The sequence below is a fragment of the Tenrec ecaudatus genome, chromosome 1, assembly GCF_050624435.1.
Source record: "Tenrec ecaudatus isolate mTenEca1 chromosome 1, mTenEca1.hap1, whole genome shotgun sequence".
Taxonomy (NCBI): Eukaryota; Metazoa; Chordata; class Mammalia; order Afrosoricida; family Tenrecidae; genus Tenrec; species Tenrec ecaudatus.
The window spans coordinates 26,145,746-26,168,968 of NC_134530.1; the positions used below are offsets into that span (position 1 = coordinate 26,145,746).

The following is a 23,223-nucleotide window of genomic DNA, read 5'->3' on the forward strand; positions in this document are numbered from 1 at the left end:
GCACTGGCAATTACTGGTGACTAGACGGTGAATATTGGAAACCACATTCACTAGTTGGAAAATATGGCCTTGAAAGACTATAGGGATCGAATGACAGAATTTTACAAGACCAATGACTTCTTTCAAGTCATTGAAAGTCATTTCAAGGCCAAGTACCTCCTTTCAATCACAAATGGTGACTGTCTATGTGGACCTCATCAAGTGGAAAATATACAGGAATCAAGTCAACCCCATCTGTGGGGAAAGATCTGTCTGAACCAGTGCCAGTCTGCTGCAGAGCTGCGTATTCATTGCTCACACGCAAGTTCAAGTTGAAGAGAATTAAAACAAGCCCATGAGCACCAAAGGACAGTCCTCACTATAGTCCATCTGAGTTCGGAGACCATTTCAAGAACAGATCTGAACCACTTAAGACCAGATGCGTCATGGGTTAACATTAAAGACATCATGCATTAAAAAAAGCAAAAGGTTATTAAAAGGACAGGAAAGAGAGAAAAGTCCAAAATAAACGTCAGCCAAGTCTTTGAACCTTGCTCTTAAAACATAAAGAAGCCAAAGGAACCAGAAGAAATAATGAAGTGAAAGAGCAGAATGGGAGATTTCAAAGGGCAACTGTGTTTTATTGACGGTGCAGATGTTTGACAGGTGGTACCACAGCCAATGATGAGCAGTGCTGTGAGGAGTGGGAATCCTAGAGCACTTACTGTGCTGACACAGAACCTGTATGGAGACCACGAGGCGGCTGTCTCAGCAGAACAGGGGCTACTGCATGGCTTAAGACCAGACAGAGTATGAATCAAGGTTATGCCCTGTCATATAACTTTATCACACTCATTCAACTGTATGTTCAGCCAATACTCCGAGAATCTGTCCTACAAGAATGCCATCTCAGGATTGGAAGAGTCACTAACACCTGATACAACCATGAGCCAGGGAGGAGGAAGGTTAGCCAGGTGAAGGTGGAGGAGGGAGTCCTGGGAGTAGGAGCAGCATGAGAGAGAGAGAGAGAGAGAGAGAGAGAGAGAGAGAGAGAGAGAGAGAGAGAGAGAGAGAGAGAGAGAGAGAGAGAGAGAGAGAGAGAGAGAGACCCAGGAGCCAGTGGTAAGAAACTGGGGCAGGCCCTTGTTGGGTACGAGTGAAGATTTTGAGTGACAGGCGGCCACTGAAGGTTTCCAGAGGGGGAATGGCCAGGGTTGGGTTTCAGACCACACTGGCAGGGGTTGGTATCGGGGGTGGCTTGTCAAGCTGCTTCCCTGGTCTCCCCATCCTGAATTGCCAGTCTGCAAGCCTCTTAAACACTTCCCCGTGGCCTGGAAGGCGCAGGTGTGCAGACAGCATCTGCTGAGCGAGCGGCCTCGAGCTTCCCAGGTGGAAGCTAAGCGTTTCTCCTGACCATGTGAGTTACTGGAGGAGTATTCTGCTTCCAACAAAGGGTGTTCTCTTAAATGTGTAACTGAGTATCACTTGTACACACACACACACACACACACACACACACACACACACACACACACACGATTACAGGTCTTGCCCTTTGAGGCCTTGTTGGACCGTGACCGTTTTTTGCTCTAGCCCAGTGATTCTCAACCTTCCCAATGCTGCAACCCTTTAATAGTTCCTCCTGTTGTGGTGACCCCCCAACCATAAAATTATTTTTGTTGCTACTTTACAACTGTAATTTTGCTACTGTTATGAATCAGGCGACCTCTGTGAAAGGGTCATTTGCCCCCCCCCCCCCCCCGGTCGCGACCCACAGGTTGAGAACCAGTGTGCCAGGTGTATCCCCAGAGTACCCATGAGAACTGGGACTGGACGACCTGGAGGTCCAGGTATGCTCCTTGGTTCCAAACCTCCTCCAGCCTGTGGTCGTTCTATTCACCCCAACCCTCTCTTCCTTTGCTGCCCGTTTGAATGACTTGCGGCACAAGTCCATTGCTAGGACCGTCAGCTCTCCCCTGCCAGCAGCCCTGTTTTCAAGGCACAACCTGGGGTCTGGGTGAGGGCAAGGGGTCACCACAGGCTCCTGAGACAGCCACAGGTACAGGTCAGGGTCTAGCTGAATGGACATAAGCATGCCAGCTCTGCTTTTTTCATTTGATGCAGTTCCTATTGACGCGCTTTCAAAAGCATTTCTACCCAGCGTCAGGTTGGTGCCTGTCCTAGCTCATCCTACTTCTGGACTGGTTCCTGGCAACCATCGGGCGTGGAAACCCTTATCTCCGAGGATCCAGCTGGCTCTCATACATTGTGTGCCTGGAGCGCTTGCCCACCCCAGCCTGGGGATAAGAGTACACCCAGGCAGTCCGTAAGGCCGCGTGAGTTGAGTCCCTTCCAGGCAAAGGTCCGGTGGAGACAGAAGGACTGGGGTAGGGCGTGCGGGGTGTGTGTGGGGTGGGGTGGGGGGGGAGCTGGGGTGGCAAGGGCTCCTTCAGGGAGGGGGAGGCCGAGGTGGGTGCGAGTAGAGGTTCGGATAAGACAGACGGCCATAAGGATGAATCCGAGCCGGGAGTCCTAGGAGCAGTCGCCTCTAGGACTTGGGACTTTCTAAAATGAAATTTTGGGGGTGGTGGGGTGCATCGATCGCTTGAGATCCTCTTCTTTCGAGTTTCAGGGTGGAGGCCTGGTAGGGACGCAGGGCAGTTCGACCTCCCATCGCCCACAGGCCCTGCGGTCGTTACCGTCCCGCGGCGGACGCCCCAGCTTGTTCCGGCGCGGCGTGACCGGGATTGGGGCCTCAGGGCCGGCGTCTGCCATCTTGCCACTAGACGTTTGCCTTAACAACCAGCAAGGCCCTCTCCCATTGGCTCACTGGTCGCGAAGGGGCGTAGTCGCAAGGGCCAGTCTTTGGGCAAATAGCAATCTCTGGAGTGGAGTTTGCCCGACCGGGAACCGGCGAGAGCAACTGCGCCTGTGCGACGCGGAGCATTTCCGGCGCCTGGTGGCTTCCTCTAAGTGGCCGCCCCCCAACGGCCTTGCAGTCCGCACCGGAAGCGGAAATGGTTGGAGCTCTAGGCCCCGCCCCGCGGCCATCTTGCAGGCCCGGAGGCGGCGCCGCGGCGGACGGAGCGGAAGTGCTGGCTTGCAGCGTCCAAAGCCGAGCGAAGCGCGGCGCGCCGCCTGCCCCGTCCTCCTTCCCGTGGCCCTGACGGAAACCGTGGCTCGGCCGCGGCTGCGCTGCGAGGTGCCTGGCGGGGCCGGGGCGGGACGGGCCGGCCTGCCCCGGCGGGCTGCGTGGCGGCGTGTGACCGGCCGGGCCGGCGCCGCCTCCTTCCGGGCTGTCAAGGCCGCGACCGGCTGCCTGCGGGGAGGCCCGGGGCCCGGGAGGTTTGAGAACCCCGCCACCCCGCGCTGTCGGAGACCTGGGGGCGCCGCGGTGGCCACGCCCCCTCCGGCCCGCGCTGCTGGTGGCCGCGGGCGGTCCGGGATGGGGGTCACCCGCCCGCCCACTCTGGCAACTTCTCCTTCCTCTTCCTCGCTGGCAGGGGCATCCCCGGGGGAAGTTGTCGGTTGCCCACCCTCATGTTGGGAGAATGGCGATCGATTTGTTAGGGATATCTCTTCTCCCCGCCTCGGTAACCTTGTTGATGGTCAGAGTTGGAATGTAGGATTCCAGCATTAAAGCGTCATGGTGGAAATGCCGAACGGGCCGATGGCGAATTATTAGTTCAGTGGTTCCGTACTGAGGTAGCATTCCAGGTTAAGGTAATAAAAGAATACATTCTCCCGACTTTTTACCCATCTGTGGCCACGCAGATACAGTGATACACCTGCTGTGGGCGGGCTGCCTTCAACTTTGTTGCCACCCTTCAGTGAGCCCCTTTCCGGGAACCTCACTTCGGAGAGGGGATACGAGTCTCGGAAGTTTTCCTGAAGTGATTTATCTTTAAGTTTGCTCCCTAGCGTTGTGTAAGACCGGCTACCTCGCATGAATGAATAATGGAAACAATCGCTTGGAGCCTGTTGAGGCGCTAGGCACAGCGCTGTAACAGCCCCCATCCCGTGGGAAGTGGCTGCAGCTCAGGTCACCTCCTGGAGGAGGGAGGGGCTGGAATGCGGGGGAAGGCTTAGATAAGATCTGGAGGGTGTTCCAGGTCAGGGGGCAGCACCCCGACTTAGGAAGGTACATGACTTGGGAGGGGCCCCTCCAGTGCCGCGGTGGAAGGCTTTGGGCTTCATGCTCTGAGGTGATGCACCCAGCCCTGTTACCGCTGGTCGAGAAAGGGTGAAGGAAGCAGTGGATCCTGGGAAGACGGACAAGCACCAGATTGCCAGAATCTCAGGCGTGTGTACTTTTATTCCCAACCATGAGGCAATTAAACTGCCAACTTCCTGCCTGTTTGCTATCTGGCAGGCACTTCTGGGCAGAAGGACCCACCTGTGAACCACACAGATCTCTACTTTAGGAACCTGCATTCTAATTCCCAAGAAAGCTAGTAATTAGACTCTGCCATCGGGTCGATTTTGATTCGTGGCACCCTATAGGATGGGGTAGAACTGCCACTGTGGGTTTCTGAGATTGTAACTCTTAACGGGATTAGAAAGCCTCATTTCCTCTCTGCAGAGTGGCTGGTGGTTTTGAACTGCTGCCTTGTGGAACGCGGCCATCGAGTTACCACAAAGGCATGTGTGAGGGCTCCTTTAATTCTAGTAGGAGGGACTAGAGAACTGTACTAGCAAAATTGTCAGCGTTGTTGAACTAAATTAAGCCAAGGGGGTGTGACGTCAGAGACGGTGGTGGGTCTGTAGGCCCTCCTTGAAGGGGTGCCTTTGCACTGGGCAGAGAGGAGAGGCTCACAGGCAGAACAGCTGTGAGGGTCAGCCCCGATCCCTGATCTGGAACAAGTTGGACATGTTTGAGAGCAGCTGGAGGCTGGCCCGCCTGCTGTTGCAGCTTCCTGTGCCGGCCTGGGTGTTGAATGCTTAGCCTGGCCTAGCCCAGCCAGTCCTCTTGGGACCCCTCAGCGAAGGCGCTGGTGCCCTACATACAGGGTAGAATATGAGGTGATGGTCAAGTGGCTTGTCTAGGTCATGCGCTAGAAAGTGGCAGACCACTTCTAGCTTCTCAGTCCCAAAACTTCTCAAATTCCAAAGCTCCTGTGTTCGTAGTCTGTGCCCCAAGAGGCGAGTTCCTCCAGCCGGAGCGCCACAGCTCCAGGCTGGTGTGGGAGTGTGCGAGGGTGGTGGGCTTTCCATGTGGCCCTCCGGCACAGAAATGGGAGGCTGTGGTGCTTCAAGGGCACGCTCTGAAGGGCTGGCCCTGTATTTTTGTCTTGAGTTTTGCATCAGTTCACAAAAAGTGTTTAATGTCAACACTTTGGTTAGCAAGCATGCTTGGAGTTAGAAGGAAGTAAAACTCCAGAAAGCTTGAAAGGAGGTGGAGGCTGACAGATTGCTGGAGTGCTTCTGCTGGCTGCCTTTGGCCAGAATCGCTTGCCGGTTGTAAGTAGCCTCTTCTGTACAGGACCCCTCCCCAGTGGGGTGAAAACTGCCCTGCACAGCAGGGCACCGTAGGTAGCTCAGATGTTGAGTGAAGTCACAGCCCTCAGGAGAGCAAAGGGCGATTAAAAAAAAAAACTTCCTCTGCTGGGATTCCTGGCACTTTGCTCTGCCAGCTCTGATGTGTCCAGGAAGTGGAGTGTCAGGCTGTCATGGGATGGTGTGCGGAGGTGTTTGCTCAGAGGCTCTGTGCTAACCTAGCAGAAGAAAGCCTATTCAGGTGACCCGACTGGTGTCCCAGAGCTGACTGGGGGCAGGAAGATGTGCCAGCCCTACCGCACAGGTGGAGGGGCCAGGAAGCTCGACCCTTGTGAACCTCTGTGTCCTCAGCTGTGAACGGGGATCCTAAGAACAGCCTCAAGGCTGCTCTGGACATGTGAGCTTGAGGGGCCAGTGTGTAGTAACTCGCATCACTCTGCAGATAGGGAACTGAGGCCCGAGGGTCAAACGGAGGTCTCGGCCGTCAGAGCACCGAACCAAAGCCAGTGCCCTTGGTTGGACTCAGGGCGCATCTTGGGTTTTCCAAGGCTGTCAGCCTTTGTGGAAGCAGGCAGCCTCATCTTTCTCCTGCAGAGTGGTGGGTGAATTTGAACCGATGACCTTGCAGTTAGCCGCCCAATGCCTACCCCACTGTGCCACCAGGGCTCCTCCACCAGGCAGCACGAGGGAACTTCATACCGTATTGGAAGCTAGAGTTTTCCCATTCACTGGCCTGCAGTCGCAGCCAGCACCCTGGGGAGCCACTGTTTTTCTGGGGGAGACTGCTGACACATTGGGGGCTTCTCCGCATGTCAGTACTTCAGCCTTAAAGTAGGAGTGGCAAGATGCCTTTCCCCAGCACCCCAGCCTGCTCGGGCGGTACCCACACGTGCCCAACAGAGGTTGCCCAGGGCTGGGCAGGGCAGGTGCTCAGGCCATGAAAACCCGCTCCTCCTCTGAAGCAGGCTTTGCTGTGCCCACCTCTCTGGGTTCTTTGGAAATGAAGTGCGACTGGGAGCTGACCCTGGCACCTGGGTTTGCTCGTCTTCACTCCTTACAGACTCAAAGGCACTTGTTGGAAGAGAAACAGAAACTGATTGGAACTGGGCCACAGATCACTAGACCACTGAGTTTCCTTGTGAAGTTGTTCTGTTAATGGGCAGGGCTAAGTGAACCCGTGGAACAGACCACTTGGCTTGCTTGGAGTGCCTGGGTGGAGCACATAGTTCATGTGTGCAGTAATGGTTCAGGTTAAAGTCCACCAGAAACACCTTGGAAGAAAGGTCTGGCGATTACTTTAGAAAACTTGCCGCTGAAAGCCCTGTGGGCTGCAGTTCTGTCCAACACCTGCAGGGGGGTGTTGCCGCAAGTCAGGGTCAGCTCAGCAGCTACTGGTTATTTTTCTTTTTAATTTATAATAAATTTATTTTTAATACTGAAGAGATAGCTCATGTTGACATGAAATTGTTGCGGCAATTTAAAATTCATATTAACTTTTGAAGACAAATCTTCTGAAAGTGGCAGACATCTTAACACTGATCTTCAGTTATCACATCTCCATCATAGCACTTTGTAAGTTGATATTCTTTGCTAAACTGACCCGAGTCAATATATATTCCAATTACAGCTGGTTGCACCTGACAGCTTGTATCTTCTTTTTTTAAAAAAAAACATTTTATTAGGGGCTCATACAACGCTTATCACAATCCATGTATACATCAACTGTGAAAGAACATCTGTACATTCTTTGCCCTAATCATTTTCTTCTTTTTTTTTACATTTTATTAGAGGCTCATACAACTCTTATCACAATCCACACATATACATACATCAATTGTATAAAGCACATCCGTACATTCTTTGCCCTAATCACTCTCAAAGCATTTGCTCTCCACTTAGGCCCTCTGCATCAGGTGCATCAGGTCATCTTTTTTCCCCTCCCTCCCCGCTCCCCCCTCCCTCATGAGCCCTTGGTAATTTATACATCGTTATTTTGTCATATCTTGCCCTATCCGGAGTCTCCCTTCCCCCCTTTTCTGCTGTCCATTTCCCAGGGAGGAGGTCACATGTAGATCCTTGTAATCAGTTCCCCCTTTCCAACCCACTCACCCTCCACTCTCCCAGCCTCGCCCCTCACACCCCTGGTCCTGAAGGTATCGTCCACCCTGGATTCCCTGTGCCTCCAGCTCCCATATGCACCGCTACTGGTTATTTTTCATTAACCCACACCTTCTTAAAGAAGTAACCAGTTTAGAAAATGGTTTAGAGTTTGGCAGATGTTGGGCCTGAGCCTAGCTGTGATAGGGACTCTCCAGCTCCCGGGGGCTGCCAGATGGCAGGGAGAAGGGCTAGCATGCAAACCAGGACATGCATTGGGGGACAGGCCCCCCAGAAACTACTATCTGACCCCTGAGGGTGTGAGCCCTTATACTGCACTAGGGGAGAAGCGATGCCCACAGTGCTCTGTGGGACAGACAAGGCTGGGAGCTGGGTCAGGGTGGCAGCCTGTCGCCACATCTGGGAGTTTGGACTTGGTGTGAGGGCAGCTGGGTGTGGATGCGTGTCGTGCCAAATAGAGGCAGAGTTGGAAGCCCACACAGCACCTGTGTGGTGGCTTCTCTGGTGCCACAGGTGTTCCTGTGGGGAGCTGCATTTGACACGTATGCTGATTTGTAGTTCTCAGCTTGGATTATTAGGGTGGGGAGGGGAGTGGCGCTGAGGTGGGGTGGGCATGTTGTCCCCATGGGCTGAGTCGGATGTGCTTGGGAGCCACAGCAGGGGCCCCAGGGCAGGGAAGGCAGGGGGCTGTGTGTGTGAAGTCTGAATGGGCCACGAGTCCATGAGGGCTTGTGAGAACTGACCAGCTAAGGTGTGGACAGCCAGGTGTCCATGGGACTCCACCTTCAGGAGACCATCATCCCAACCTTGGCAGGCCCAGCTCCAGGCCATAGGGTGGGAGCCCAGGTGTCATTGAGGGACTGGAATGCTGGCCCGGCCCTGCGCCTCTTGTGCACCAAGCCCCAGCGAGCACCTTCATTGAGCAAGCAGTGTGTTGTGTTTCCACAGTTACAGAATGTCCGAAGGGGACAGTGCTGGCGATTCCGTCCATGGGAAGCCTTCTGTGGTGTACAGGTTTTTCACAAGACTTGGACAGGTGGGTGTGCCAACAGGGCCTGAGGTGACCGCATCTCTTTAGAGAAGGAGCTGCACTGGTGACAGCCTCACCTCTCTGCTGGCTGATGGGCATGTACCCTCAGGAGAGAACTCTCCTGCCAGCAGGGGAGGGTCTGCGGGTGCATGCTTGGACTGGCCGGCCGTAGGGCCCAGGTGGGACAGCACTGCAGGCTTTGGGGGCTGCTGTGACCTATGCCACGCACACAGTCTTCTGGGTTTTGTTTTTCACGGCCTCAGAGAACAGAAAGGTGGGACTAGTCGCAGGCGTGGCAGACCCAGGTGCTACCGCCCCGCCTCTTCCCATCCACCCCATCCTGTGTCGATCACACGGGTGTCCCTGGGGTGGGGATTGGGGTGTTCCAGGAGGCCTGGCCCCATGCGCTGCTCTTGCCAGCTGGTTCTCCACCCCATTTTCCACAAACACCCCTCTGGAAGGCTCAGAGGCGGCATCTGGTGTCTGTTGTCTGTCAAATGCGGACATGGAGCCTGCCTCCAAAAGGGCCCTAAGGGGGCCCTGCCCCACGGCTGCTCTGGCTTTCAGCCCCAGGGAGAGTCTGGTGCTGCTGGGGTGCAGAACTGAAAACACTGATTCTTCATTCAAGTGGCATGTGGGAAACTGGTGACAGCCGTTGAAGTGGGGTGGCGAGCGCGGATGGCTGACATGTTCATGATCGCACCCACACCTCCCTGGGCTGAGCTCCCTCAGCACACACACAGCTGCTCCGGTGGCCCCAGGCACCGAGGTCTGGGCTGCAAGGACTGTCAGCAGAGCCTGAGGTCACCCCAGTGCTGTGGACCAGGCCAAGGGGTGAGGGGCTTGAAAGGTCCCTGTAAGGCGCCCTGTGCTTTTCCCCAAGTCTGCCCTTGCGGCTACTGCTGCGGCCCCTCCGTGATGGACTGCTTTCTCACCTTCGTCGGTGGGCAAGAGATTGGCCGGTCCCAGGAGTTACTGTACATCCATGCTGATTAATTGTGTTAGCTGCCTGGTGTTAGAGAATGGGTGGATGGATGAACGAATGAACAGACTGTGTGTGTGTGTGTGTGTGTGTGTGTGTGTACGTGGACACTTACAGACAATGTGATGTCTGGCTGTTTTGGTTAGTTCTTCTTGAAGTAGAAAGCAAAGGGGTGAGAAGAGAGGGTTTCCACTGGCCGCATGGCTTGTACAGGACACAGTGTGACAAAGTGCAGAGCTACAGTGTGTAACTATGTGAACTTGTGTCACCAGATCTACCAGTCCTGGCTGGACAAGTCTACCCCTTACACAGCGGTGCGATGGGTCGTGACGCTGGGGCTGAGCTTCGTCTACATGATCAGAGTTTACCTGTTGCAGGTATGTGTGGCAAAGGGTGGGGACGTGTCCTTGGTGAGCTGGGGAGGTGCTGCATCTCCAGGGCAGACACAGGGCACTTTCTCAGTTGCGCCCCTTGGGACAGGATACCACCTCAGGCTCTCCTGTGTGTCTGTGAGACGGTTTCCTGGCTGGGAATACTGACAGGGCCACCTGGTTTCTAAGAGCACACCTTGAAGGCTGTCATTCCCTCAGGTCTTAGAGGTCTTGATGTCTTCTTTTTTATGATGTCCTGGGAGGTGGTTGGGTTCTTTGAGTTGGGATGCGCTCTCCTTTCAAAGAGACCCCCTTCTTCCTCCCCAGGGCTGGGGGACTACCTGCAGCCCAACAGGTGGTGCTGTTGAGTGCTGGGCTGTGGGAAGTTCTTTTTTCCAGAGTCATGGTCCAGTGGCCTCTTGGGATATAGTTTGACTATGGGGTGCTCTCCGATTTGCTGATGGAATGCCAGTCAGCAGATGCCAGGAGCACTGAGTTTAAATGGGCACTCCTCCATTCTCTAACAGAATGGCCCAGAAACCCTGATTTGGTGGGGTTCGGCACAGGATCACCTTACTCTGCTCTGAACCGAACTGCACCATGAAGATAGACCAACGGGCAATGACTTCCTTTTCCGCACCTCGTCTTCGACTGTCAGACTTAGACTGGTGAAGGCGGAAAGTGGCAGCGGCCAGAGCTGAGGTTTCAGAGCGCATCACGCAGCCCTGGTTTCTGCTGGGTCAACTCGGCGCCTTTAAACCAGCGGTTCTCAACCTGTGGGTCGCCACCCCTTTGGGGGTCGAATTGCCCGATTCATGACAGTAGCAAAATGACACTTATGAAGTAGCAATGGAAATAATTTTATGGTCAGGGGGGTCACCATCACATGAGGAACTGTATTGAAGGGTCGCGGCATTAGGAAGGTTGAGAACCACTGCTTTAAACGAAGCCAGTGGCCGAGCGTGGGCTGTGTTTGGATGCCCGCTGTCAGGGTGGCCGCCCGGGATGTCTGGGGAAGCTGTGCCTTCAGCCCGTTAGAGTCCTCACTGGGGACGGCTTCCTGATTCACCTGGTCTGCATTTCTACTGCGCTGAGCGTGTGGCCCTGGCTGGGCGTCTTTGGTCATGCGGTCGTGTGGGAGAGAGTGCCAGCCTCAGCACCGGGTATGTGGTAATGCTTCAGACACGTAACATTATTGTGCTGTGGGGTGTGTGCCAGGGTGGGCTCCAAGCCCCCGTGCACATCAGAACCCCTTGGGCGTGCTGAGCTTTCCCATACTGGAACCCAGTGCTGTTTTGAAGAAACTCCTTTTCTGGGGCCCCCTCTGCTCAGTCTGGTGCCTTCCCATCTTCCTGTCCTGACCCGAAACCCTGGGACTAGCCTGCCATTATGGAAGCCCATTGTCCTCAGTCACCTGCATTGTCGCCCACTCTCCACAAGTCCGTGGGTCTGCTTCCAAGTCCAATGAGAGCAAAGCATCGGGTCCTAGCTTGCATGCGAGCGCGTTGGGGCGAGGGGGGTGTCCCTGCTGATCTGCGCACCCTTCTCTTTCAGGGCTGGTACATCGTAACCTATGCCTTGGGAATCTACCACCTAAACCTTTTCATAGCTTTTCTGTCTCCAAAAGTGGACCCCTCCCTAATGGAAGATTCAGGTAAAGGGGAGGCTGTGGGTGGTGGTGGTGGTGGTGGTGTGTGCATCACAGGCTCCATTCCCCACACCCCCCCCCCCACGCAGCATTTAAGTTGCACTTAAACAGTGAGTGGTGGTGAGGAGAAATGGGGTTGTAGGGTAGCCTGATTTTTAGCAGTATGCCAGGCCAGGCTCTGAGCACCATACACGCATGAGGCTCACGGCAGTTAGTAACTTGCCCTGGTTCACATGTCAGAGCAAGAGTTGGGCCCCAGAGCCTGTGCCCCACCCTCCCTCCTGGGTGGCAGCATGTCAGTGGGGGGCTTGACCCCACCCATAAGGCCGCTGTCTCACCTGCCCAGGGTTCTTAGCAACTCGATGGCTCTGAGGTGCTGAGCTGACTACCCTGCACCTGCCCCTGTCCCTGAGGCTCCTTTGCTCTTGGTACCTGGCCAGTGGGGGTGGTGCCCCAGCAAGGTCGAGGAGTCCTTGGTGCAGTTTGTCTGCTGCCTCACCAGGAAATCCTCTTGTCAGGGAGTCACACAGGCTGGTCTCTGACTGACCTCCTCTAACTCCCAAGGGAAAGGAGACTCCCTGTCAGCAGCCCACGGCTGATCGTAGAGGTCAGGCCTGCCTTCGCGCTCGGCCTTTCCACAGGTTCTGACCCTGGCACTCTCCTGGGTTCAGCGATTCAGCACCAGCCACTGGCTCACTGTTGGAGGTGCACGAGGGAAATAATGGCTCATGACCTGGCGACAGCTTTGCCATTGGGGCAGCATTGTCATAACTGTGCCTACAGGCAGGCCTCTCCCTTGGCCCCTTGGCCCCTGCCCACCTCCAGCAAGTGTTAGCACAGCCCTTCAGCTCTCTAGCAAGTGCCCAGAGACCCCACTTGACCTGCTACCTGAGCCTGGCAAGCCTAGCCCTGCCAGTGTCTGGAGGGGCACCACTTGGCCAGCAAGCCCCTCAGCTTTCTGGCGCCGTGGGCTGGCTACCCACCAAGACGTCTGGTCTCTGCTGCTGCTGTCTCGTGACCTCCTGTGTCAGCTCAGCTTCTCTGTCTGAGTCCGGGAGGTTCCCCCGTGCTTCTGTCCTAGGGGTCCCGGGCTCCCTTCTGCCCCGGGCGTGCCTCCCTGTCGGCCTGTCCCACTGTTCATGCTCCCATGCTCCTTACTTGCAGCAAGTCCCCTGCATGTGGACCCACGTGACTTAAGGTCCACCAGTCAGTCACCTGGTGGACGTCCCCACATGGAGGGAAAAAGGATGTGCACTACGGGCGTTTCTTTGAGATGACAGACTGTGAGGTCTGTCCCAGATTGTCTAATGAGAGTCGTCCAGGACACGCAGTGAAGCACTCTCACTGACTACGGCCACTGGGAGAAGAAGAAATGGCCGAGACCCCTTTTGTCTGCTGGTGGGGAAAGTGCACCTGCCCCAGGTGAAAGGAGAGCCTGCGGCCCCCTGCTGTGCACCTTCCAGAAAGGTCCATTCCTTCCTCTCTTTTGTGCTCCTTCACAGGACAGCTGGCGTGGGCCATGAGTTTTCTTAGGCAGTCATTTAGTGTCTAGTTCCCTTACACAAGATTTTAATGCGGCACTTCTAAAGCAGGGAACCGACTGGTCAGTTGCCTAGCAAGCCCAGCCTACCTTCTGGATAGTAGGCTGCCTCTCCACACACCCGGCCCCCGTCTGGAAAGATTGTAGGCCAAGGGGACGAGAGCGTGGGGAGGGCTTCAGCTCAGACCTGGGCTGCCTTTCAGATGATGGCCCTTCCTTGCCAACCAAGCAGAATGAGGAGTTCCGACCCTTCATCCGGAGGCTGCCAGAGTTCAAATTTTGGTGAGTTCAAATTAAGGGGGTGGAGCTCTGGCGGTGGAATGTTTCCGAGAGGGGCAGCTAAGCCCCCAGCTGCTGCATGGGAAATCCATGGGATTTCTACTCCTGTCGGGAGTTACAGTCTCGGAAACTCACAGAGGCAGTGCTACCCTGCCCTAGAGGGCCGCTGTGAGTTTGTTTGAATCCTTACGGGGATTGGAGCAGGGCTTGTGCTCGACTGGTGGGTCAGATGGGACTGAGTTGGGCTGGCCAGTGAGTCCGCCTCGGTGGAGTAGGAGCTGTGTGGCCCTGCCTGTCCAAAGTTTCAGGCTGGGCGGGGCCAGGTGTGCCCCGGGAGAGACCCCGGCATTGTTGGGCATTGACTCCTGTTCTAAGCGCACCTCAAACGAGCATGGTTCCTGAGGGTAACCAGGGACCTCAAATCCAGGCCCTGGGAAGGAGGACCCACTGCCATGCTCCCTCCTTGCTGGACCTCTCTGCACTCTCTGCAGCCCGGCCTGCTCAGTCGGCTGAATGGACAGCCCCATGCCTGTGGTCAGTGGGCTGGTGCAGGTTTCTCCTGGCTCAGCTGCACTGCCCAAGCCCCAAGCAGGGAGCCGCTTGCTTTCTGCAAGCCTCGGGAGGGGCTGCTTTGTGTCGCGGGCACTGGTGTAGGAGCTAAGACGTGTGCGTGTGGCAGGTGGCAAAGGACGCGCGGTGTGTCCAGGCCAAGGACACCACAGACCACCTGTCCGCCCTTGGTCCGCCCCGTGCTGCCCACAACCCCCATCCTTGGTTAGGGGATGGAATAATGCTGGTTCAGCCTGACGTTCGCACTGCCAGCTCTGTGTTTGGGTGGGCGCTACATGGTCTTTGTGGGAGGAGTGTGATGTGCCAGAGCAGGTTGGTGGCTAGAAGGGGGTGGGAGGAGTGAAAGCGGGTCCTGAAGACGCTCAGCGTGAGGCTCGGGGCAGGGCAGCCTGAAATGGAGCCTACCTTGCTCTGGAGGAAGAAGAGCCTGGGCTTTGTCACTGGCCGTGGGTGAGGGGATGCTGCTTTAGGGCCACGGCAGCAGGATGGTGGTGCAGTAGGGGGAGCCGTGGTGGCAGCTGGTGGATGGACGGACAGGGCTGCAGTGTGAGTCTGGGCCACAGCCAGTCCCCCCCACCCACCCCCGTCCACTTTCTCCAAATTCTGCACTGCGCTCCTGCAGGTGGTGGACGTAGATATGAGACAGAGGAGCTGGGGAGCCTCAGAGAACAGCAGTTGGTCTGTGGACTGTCGTGACTGACACAGGTTCTGGGTCACATTCGAGCCACTGGGAGGGCTCCGTGGCTGGCTCACACCAGCCCATCCTATGCAGCCCCTCTAGGAGTGGGTCTTTCCGAGAGCCACCTGCTGGCTTGCTGTGGCTGAAGCTGGTGAATGGCCACGCTAACCTGCCCCTCTCCTCAGGCACGCAGCCACCAAGGGCATCCTGGTCGCCATGGTGTGCACATTCTTCGAGGCGTTCAACGTGCCGGTGTTCTGGCCCATCCTGGTGATGTATTTTATCATGCTCTTCTGCATCACCATGAAGAGGCAGATCAAGGTAACCAGGGCACTGGGTCTGTGTGCGGTGTGCAGAGAGGGGTTGCCGGCCTGGAAGGTGCATTAGGATGGCGAGTTCCAGTCTGGGGGGTGCTTCAGGGGGTGTGTGTGTGGGGGGTAGGGGGGGTGATGGTCTTTACTGTGAGGTGCCTTAGGATTGGAGGTGATGGTCTGTGAAGTACTTCAGGACGGGGATGGGTGACACAGTCAGCCTGTGAAGTGTTTTAGGGTGGGGGGTATCTTAGTTAATCCAGCAGTGCTGTAATGAGAGAATGCACGTGGATGGCTGGAACAGAAATGTCTTCCCACAGCTGGTGGGGGGGGGGCTGTGCTTGTCAGTCTGAATTCAGGGCACCAGCTTTAGGGGAAGCCTTACCTTAGTGGCTCTGGGGGGAAATTCCTTATCTTCTTGCAACATCTGTGGACTGATTGCCCTAGGAAATCTCCATGTGCCTTGGCATCAATCCCTCCCCTCCCCGCAGGTTCTTAACACAGGGACCTTGGTTTCAGGAGCCAGGTTCCACTCCCATTCTCTCCTTGCCTCTCTCCTTTTGTCTTGTCAGATAAAAGGTGGTGTTGGGTCCCACCCCAGGGGCATTCTCCTTCCATCCCTTAGGGCTAAGCCCCCAGTAGGGTGGTGTACTTACTCCACCCTAGTCCCTGTAAGGCAGTCGTGGGACAGGGCGACATCATCTCTCTGAGAACCGTGGCCCAGCCAAGTCGACAGATTTCTAGGGAACACAATTGAATCCATGACCCCTGGGGTGTTTTGAGGCAGGGGTGCAGTTGTTGTCTATGAGGGCCTTAGGGTGGGGGTGAGAGGACCCCAGGGCTTGCTCCCAGTACTCAGCCCGCACTGGTGTTCAGGTGAAGAGCTCTGTGCACTTACCTTGCAGTTGAAGAGTCAAGCTTTAGTCATGCGGGTCAGTCTTCAGATGTTCAGTGCCCACAGGACGGTTATAGACCCGAGGCCCTGCTGCTGGGCTGCCAGTTCTGAGGCTGTCACATCAGAGTTGTGCACCACCAGGGCCTGTGCAGCCGTGCTTCCTCAGGTGCCTGCCTCCCCTCCCTCCGTCAGGGCCCCGAGCCATCTCACCTGTCCCCTACCCACTTGGGCTATATGCACACGAGCTAGGCCTGGCGCCTGTGCGCAGTGGAGATGCCAGTGTGGGCCCTCTGCCATCTGCCTGTTAGGGAGAAGTGAGTCCCTCCGCTAGGTCAGGTTTTGGGAAACGGATGTGTGGGAGCCACCTGTAAACGACTTGGCGTGTGTGTTTCTCTTCCCAGCACATGATCAAGTACCGGTACATCCCGTTCACCCACGGCAAGAGGAAATACAAGGGGAAGGAGGACGTGGGCAAGACATTTGCTAGTTAGAAGCCGGACTGACTCCATAACCCATCTCTCAAGAACGGTTTGAGCCATTGTAACAATGCCTTTTTTCTTCACATAAAGTAGTTGATTATGAGGAAGTCGAATTTTCTTTCTAAAAAGGAGCTTCAATTATTTGTATCAGCTCAATCAGGTTCTGGAAGAAAGTGGCATTTAAACCAGACTGCATCGATGTATCTCTCAGTGCCATTCAAGTGCTCTGAAGCTGCGTGAGCCCTAGAAGCCCGGGGCGGGACCGTGGAAGGGGCGGGGAGGGGGGGCAGGCGGCTGGGGGGAGCGGCAGCCTCATGAAGTTCTGGTCACCCTGCAAGGCTGGGAGCTCCAGGACGGCGCAGCCAGTGTGAAGAAGCCGCGCTCTCCAGGACACCCGGGCCACGCCAGACTCCGCAGGAGGGTGGCCTCATCTGATGTCGCCTGTCTGGAGGAGCCTCGCCAGTAACGGAGGACTCCCAGTACCTGGGTTTCCTGCCGGCTTCCCAGCCCCGCCTCACCACGTGTCCCATGGGCCTCCGACATGATGACTCAGCCTGTTCTGACCTGGAGGGCTTCTGAGCGCCTGAGTGACAAATATAGATACTATATTTTAATCGTTTGAGATTATTTTGACATATTTCTTTAATATGTAAAGAGTTGTTTTTGTGTTTTGGATTAATTTAAATTTGTTTTCCCACAACAGCAGCCCCTTTAAGGAACCGACAAAACCGGGAAAGTCACGTGGGTTCTGTGGGTTTTCTACAGGGGTGGGAGCCAGAACTCGGACCTGCATGTCAACTTTTTCATGTGATAAAAAAAGCAAACAAGCGCTTAAAACCTTTTACTAAGTGACTTTTTAATCCAACTTTATTAAAGCCAGTGTCCCCTTTCCTGTGTTAGTCTGTCTCTGAAACAGCCCGGTGTGGGGGGAGGGGGGAAGCTCCCTCTCCGCACTGCCAGACAGCCGTGGGAATCCGAGTCTCCCTGGCTGCAGACTGGGTTGCCAGCCACCCCCTTCCTTCCGCCTGTCACTTGAGATGCTGGCTGCTAGCGCTGGCTCTTCCTGGACCAGCCTGCAGCTCCTCTGCGTCTCCAGGGCACTCGACCCCTGACCCCTGTGAGACTTCCTGCTGAGCTCACTGGAAACCAGCCTGTAGGTGCCATGATCCTTACGCAAGGGCGTCTTTTCCTCCAGAAGAGTAGAAGCACTTCACTCACGACCATGCTAGGAACTGCTTGGGCCTCCAATGTGGGAGAGCACACGGGCTGTCAGAGTGGCCTCAGCGACTGGCCTGGTCCTGCCCCAGGGCCCTGGGCTGCTGCCTCGTGCCCCATTGAATGCTGCTCGTGCAGAGGCAGTTAGCAGTGGCCTGTCTCGGGCACGCTGGCCTTACAAACTGAGGAGCATGGGTATTGTTCTAGGCCTGACAGCTGGGTCCTGCCCCATTAGAAACCAGGGCTGGCTGATGGAGGCCTTCGTCTGAGGCTGGCTCCCGGCTGGAGGCAGGCCCATTGTATGGAGCAGCACTGCTGGGGCGGGACTGCACTAGCTGGGTCCAAAACCTCCAGCTCACCTGACCATAACACCGTGCCACGTTTCCTAGTGCAGCCCCACCACAGGCACAAACGGAACACTTAGAAGACCAGTAGGTACAACAGAGTAAACAAGTGTGTAGTGGGGTGGACAGGTGCTGGCCCGCCCACCCGCCTGCCACGGAGCCTGCTAGGAAAGTGCTGCCGGCTCCCCAGGGCCTCTCCTGAGCACTGGTTCGCATGGCAACCTCTCCTCAGTCTTCTGCGCATCCCGAGGCAGCTGAGTGTGGTGCGTTGGCGTGAAAACTCCCCTCCCCTTCAAGCTGCCGGCCCCAGATAGGACCCCCCTGCCCCACTTCCCTCTAGTTGACAATGCCAGCCCAAATAGGAGCCCCGAGGTTAGTTCCTGTCAGGCGCAGGCACAGGCCTGGCTGCCGATGGAGCCCCACTTAGAGCTTTGCCCACCTACCCACACAGTCTGGAGGAGGCACTGGCTCCTGTGTGTACAGCCACAGCCGAAGCCCACTCATCCAACAAAGGGACTACGCTCCAGCTCTGGCTAAGTTCCTGCTAATGAACTTTTGAGGAAAAAAAGCAAACCTAAAACTATCCAAGCCTGTGCGAAGCCTGAAGAAACTTTGTAGGTGCCAGTCTGCAGCGTGGCTGTCTCTATTGGAGTCCAGGCTCTGCGGCGGGCTCTGAGGACGGCTGGTGCAGAGTGCTCCCAGCTGGCCGTGCAGAGCCTGGGACTACCGGTAGTGCCGCAGGTAGACCAGCTTCTGGGGCAGGAACTTCTCCCTGCAGAGGGGGCACTCCGTCTGTAGGAGAAAGGCCACAGCTAGTCTTAACGGCATCCCGTCCTCACCATACCCAGTTGGGTTCATGCCAACCTGAGGAACCCGTCTCTCAGCTCTGGTCCACTGCTTGTGTGGGTGCTTGCTTCCTTCCATTTCAGCCTAGGGCAGGGTGATGGGCTATGGGTGTGAGGACCAACCTCTCTTCTATCACCGCCTCCTCCAGGTGAGGACACATGCTGGCCCCAGGCAGCTGTCGTGGAGGACAGGCCCTGCCTGCTGGGGATGGTCAACTTGGACAGTAGGGAGTTCTGAGAGCCAACATGGCCCAAAGACCCCAGATGGGCTTGCTGCATCACAGCTGAGAGCTCCAGGTTCTCACTGGGCCTGACAGTGATTGTACCAAGTCCAACTGGGAGGACGACATTGTCCTGCTTGTGCCGGTCTGCCGCAGCCATACGGCAGATGCCCAGGACTGCTCAGACAGCGAGACTCTCAGAAGCACCAGGGGTCCTTCCAGAGCGCACATGTGGTGACCTCTGCCTGCATCATCATAGCAAGGTGTCGCCCCTTGAAGCAGGTGAGGTGCCTGAGCCCCCTGGGTGTGGGGGGGCAGGGCCCTAAGGGGACACAGGTGGTAAGGGATGGTGTGTGACTCTCCAGACTCTCACACTTGTCTGCGGGGGAGGGACCACTGTCCCAGCTTTTCAGCAGTTTGATTTCAGCCAACCCCAAGGGGTGCCCAGTCCTGTCCCCCACTCAGTGGGCATCCAGAGGTGGCGTCTAGGGGCCTGCTGCACCACACCCACCATGCCCACCTTGGTGTTACTCCACTCGGTGATGCACTCCCAGCAGAAGAGGTGCCCGCAGGGCGTGGCTGTGCTGTGCCGGCGCTCCTGCAAGCACAGTGTGCACAGAGCGTGTCTGGGGCCAGCTCGCTCCTCCGCATGGCTCCTGGGGGTGCAGATCGGAGATGAGCGCCCTTCCTTGGCCAGCTCGGCCCCGCCCACTGCGTACCTGCGGTAGGACAGGTGCCGGTGCAGCCTCCACTCCTTCCTTGCCCGCTGCCTCTGCTTGAAGCTGTACAGCTGGACCCCAATAGAGAGCGCCAGGTGCATCAGTGAGACGGCCCCCAGTAGCTGGTAGGGGGCGCGGGCCTTGAGCTCCTCTCCGGGTGGCAGGTGGTGGGTGCGAAGCTGGGCAAGGTAGATGGTTTGTCAGGACCCCGGAGGGCGGGGCTGCCTGTCTGCAGCCTCTATCTCCCTGTCCCCAACGACGACCTAACCCACGCTGGTGCCAGCGCCTCCCAGACAGCTCTTCTCCAGGGCCTGGGAGCAGCTCGACAGGGCGGACCCTGCTCTCCAAGAGGACGGCCCAGGACTGCCCCAAGGCACAGTGTCCCTCACAGGATAGTGGCCACTCCACCGGGCAGGGCTCGGACACTGGGCTTCCTGTCTTTTACAAATGGTAACCACAGGCCGCTGTTTCCCAAGCAGAGGTCTGGGCCCCAGCCAGCCCCACTGAGACAAGCCAAACCATGTGTCTCAGCCGCAGGTAGCCTGGCTGCACTTACGTAAGTGACGTGGGTGAGCCTCTTGGCGAGGTGGTAGAAGGCCCCGCTGATGTAGAAGCAGGCGATGTGCAGCCGCCGTAGGTAGGTGAGGCCACGTGAACAGATGTGCAGCCCCTGCAGGAGTGTCCTCCGCTGCTGCTCGCTCAGGTGGCTGGCACGCCGGTGCAGCCAGAGCCTCATGCTGGAGCGACCGCGCGCCACCGAGCCTCCGCTACCATTGGCTTGCAGCTCATGCTCCAGGTGGAGCAGCGCCTTGTCCAGTACGTAGGGCAGGACCGTGTGCAGCGTGACCAGCAGGCTGCGGCGGAGCCATGAGGGCACCTGGCGCCGGGATGGGTCCACCTGGACTAGGCCCACGTACTCCTCGCCCAGGGTCTGGTAGCCTGCAGGGGAGGGGTGAAGGCCTCAGCCTCATTCTGCCCCCGACCCCCCAGACCACGTGGTTGTGGCCTCTCCCCTTTGGCCTCATCGTGATCAGTGGTCACTGCGCCTCGGGTTTGTTAGGCCCTAACACCCATTTCTCCAGGAGCAGCAGCCAGGTTCCCACAAAGCTGCCCTCTGAGCCCGGCCACCTCTGCCGTCTCTGTACCCTCCAAGCCCCTCTTTCAGCCACTAGCCCCGCCTTGCTGGTCCTCTCAAGCCTCTCCATTGGTGGCTGCCCCGACGTCAGGGCTCACTGGGGGCCCATAGTGAGTGCTGAGTGGGGGCATGTGGCCCCTACAGGACAACTGTGTGTCTCAGCCCCAGGCCTCGGCTACTCCAGCACACCCTTCTGCTCACCCACTCTGAGTCCCTCAGCGCAAGGGCCTGCGGGCACCATACCTGCCAGTGTGGTGAGGCTGAAGTAGGCTAGGTCGGAGAGCAGCTCGATTTCTTTCCTCCACTCCAACCACTTCTTGGCACCTGTGAGGGATCCAGACAAAGGTCCCGTCAGGGAGAGGGGCAAGACAACACCTCCCCACTCCCCGTACCAACCACAGCTGCCAGGCCGAGCCCTCCCCAGGCTCTGAGATATACCCAGAGCCACACTCCCCTCTGGCTGGCCTACACCTGCCTTAGTTTCCTCATCAGACCTGGGTCTTCTGAGCATCTCCCCACCCGCAGCCGTAATGGAAAGGCAGCCCAGCCCTCCACCCATCCCCACCAGTCTCGGGTTCAACCCCAGCCCTCCTATGTCCAGGCTCTACGACTTCAAACGAGTTACATGAGCTCTCCAGAATGTTTCCCCCATGGGTGCTACAAAGGGCTAAGCAGATGATGGCCAACTGAAGGGGGGTGGGGGTGGGGGTAGATCTGAGGCTCCCCAGAGGCACCTCTGAAGCAAGCAACGCCTGGTGACCTGACTGGGAAAGTTACAGCCACGGAAGACCCTGTGGCGCACAGACCTTCTGGGACACACCCCGGTCACCCTGAGTTGGGGTTGCCTCGGTGACAACTGGTGAGAAGGGAAGGGATGGCGCCCACCGTGTGGGGTTGCTTTCAGGACTGAGCGTGCATTTATCAGGCACCGGGAACAACGCCTGGCACTCAAGTGTTTGTCAAACATGCATTTTTTCCAATTGTTCTGGTGACGTCAGTCTCCCACTGAAAATCTGCTGGCGGCTACCCGCTTAATGGGCCCAGCCTGGCTTGAGTCGCTCCCGACAGGAGCTTGGCTGTCCCTGAAACCTGCCTAACCCCTTCCGTGACTTCCTGCTGCCAGCACCCTTTGACCAGCGGCCCCTTCATGCTCCAAGGCTGAGGCTCCGGGAACGGGAACGCTGTGCTGGGCCAGTCTGGTGGCCTTCATCTGTCACTAGCCTGGGCACTTCCCGCGCGCACTTCATGGCAAGCAGACCCTGGGGAGTTGAGCCTGGGCTCGCGGGTGGGCAAAGTGACCGGCCGGCCACACCGAAGTGCCGTTCCCCACGCTACTGGCACCAACACGGGGTGACAACGACGAGCGTGACAGCCATGCCACCACCCGGCAACGGCGCCTCCAGGACAACAGTGGGGCTCTCAGATAAACGATCCCACTCCCGAGGCCAGGGCGGGAACCTGCGCGCGAGGGACAGTCTGGAAGACCTGACCGGCCACGAGGCGGGTGGGGGTGTGAGGGGGGGCGGGAAGTGTCGGAGCGCAGTCGCCCGCCCGCCCTCACCTGCCAGGCTGTGCAAGGCGCTGCCGGCTGCGCTCCGCAGCCCGCCTCGGTAATAGTCGTCTTTTTGCGCGGCGCGAATAATCTCCGGGGGGCTGGCGGCGGCGGCTGCAGCCATGTCTCCGGTTCGCAGTCCAGCCGCTGCAGCCACGGCGGACACGCCCCCTACGGGGCAGGGCTTGACGGCGTCGCGCGCCGCGAATTCGGCGTGCGACGCGGATGTTGTGCGTCATGGCGTGGGCGGCGGGGTGAGGCGGCCATGACGGACGTGTTGACGTAAGCGGAGAAGGAGCGTGTGGGAGGGTTGGGCGGGGCTACAGATAAGACCTGGGAGGGATTGTGGGCAGGATGAGGGCGGGCCCGCTTACGGGGCGAGCGCTTGTTCGGGGAAGGTGAAGGGCGGAGCTGTGGGCGGGGCAGAACGGGCCCAGGGCGGAGTTCAGGTTCTCAAGTGGGCTGGCCTATGGGCGGGACGGGGCGGGGCTGTGGGCGGGTACCAGGCCCGCGAGTGGGCGGGGCGGGGCGGGGCTGGCTCGGTCCTGGGCGGGAACCAGGTCTCTGCTGGTCCCTCTGCAGCCACCAGCTCGGTCTAGCTGACTGCTGCGCTCAGCCCTTCACTTCCATCAACGCGTTTCACCGCTTACAACGCTGTGAAGTAACACTGCCCGGTTTCACGGCCCCGGAAACTGAGATTCCGAGAGGTTCCATTGCTTTCCCCACAGCGATCTGGGGACCAAGATTCCAGCACCGGTACCCTGGCCCTGTTGTCATCTCACGACAGAGCAGAGTGAGGCCCCTAGCGAACCCCT

General features: G+C 57.4%; 2 protein-coding genes across 4 annotated transcripts; one reads left to right on the forward strand and one right to left on the reverse strand.

Annotated features, from left to right (window-relative positions):
• The first annotated feature begins 2,347 nt into the window (after nt 1–2,347).
• Nucleotides 2,348–17,266, forward strand: RER1 (retention in endoplasmic reticulum sorting receptor 1). Of its 2 annotated transcripts, none has more exons than XM_075550252.1 (7): nt 2,348–2,366; nt 8,542–8,629; nt 9,878–9,982; nt 11,531–11,630; nt 13,368–13,446; nt 14,878–15,013; nt 16,300–17,266. In XM_075550252.1, exons 2-7 carry the CDS (start codon nt 8,549–8,551, stop codon nt 16,387–16,389), a joined length of 591 nt encoding a protein of 196 aa, XP_075406367.1. In that variant the 5' UTR covers nt 2,348–2,366; nt 8,542–8,548; the 3' UTR covers nt 16,390–17,266. The 2 variants fall into 2 exon arrangements, with proteins under 2 accessions (XP_075406367.1, XP_075406358.1); XM_075550243.1 differs by lacking the exon at nt 2,348–2,366 and adding an exon at nt 3,022–3,181.
• PEX10 (peroxisomal biogenesis factor 10) lies at nt 17,213–22,588 on the reverse strand. Of its 2 annotated transcripts, XM_075550231.1 has the most exons (6): nt 22,418–22,588; nt 21,100–21,180; nt 20,278–20,660; nt 19,722–19,900; nt 19,523–19,658; nt 17,213–18,728 (listed from the first exon to the last, which is right to left on the reverse strand). In XM_075550231.1, the coding sequence occupies exons 1-6, from the start codon at nt 22,530–22,532 to the stop codon at nt 18,660–18,662; spliced, it is 963 nt and encodes a 320-aa protein (XP_075406346.1). In that variant the 5' UTR covers nt 22,533–22,588; the 3' UTR covers nt 17,213–18,659. The 2 variants fall into 2 exon arrangements, with proteins under 2 accessions (XP_075406346.1, XP_075406336.1); XM_075550221.1 differs by having other exon boundaries at nt 19,523–19,900.
• Nucleotides 22,589–23,223: the final 635 nt, after the last annotated feature.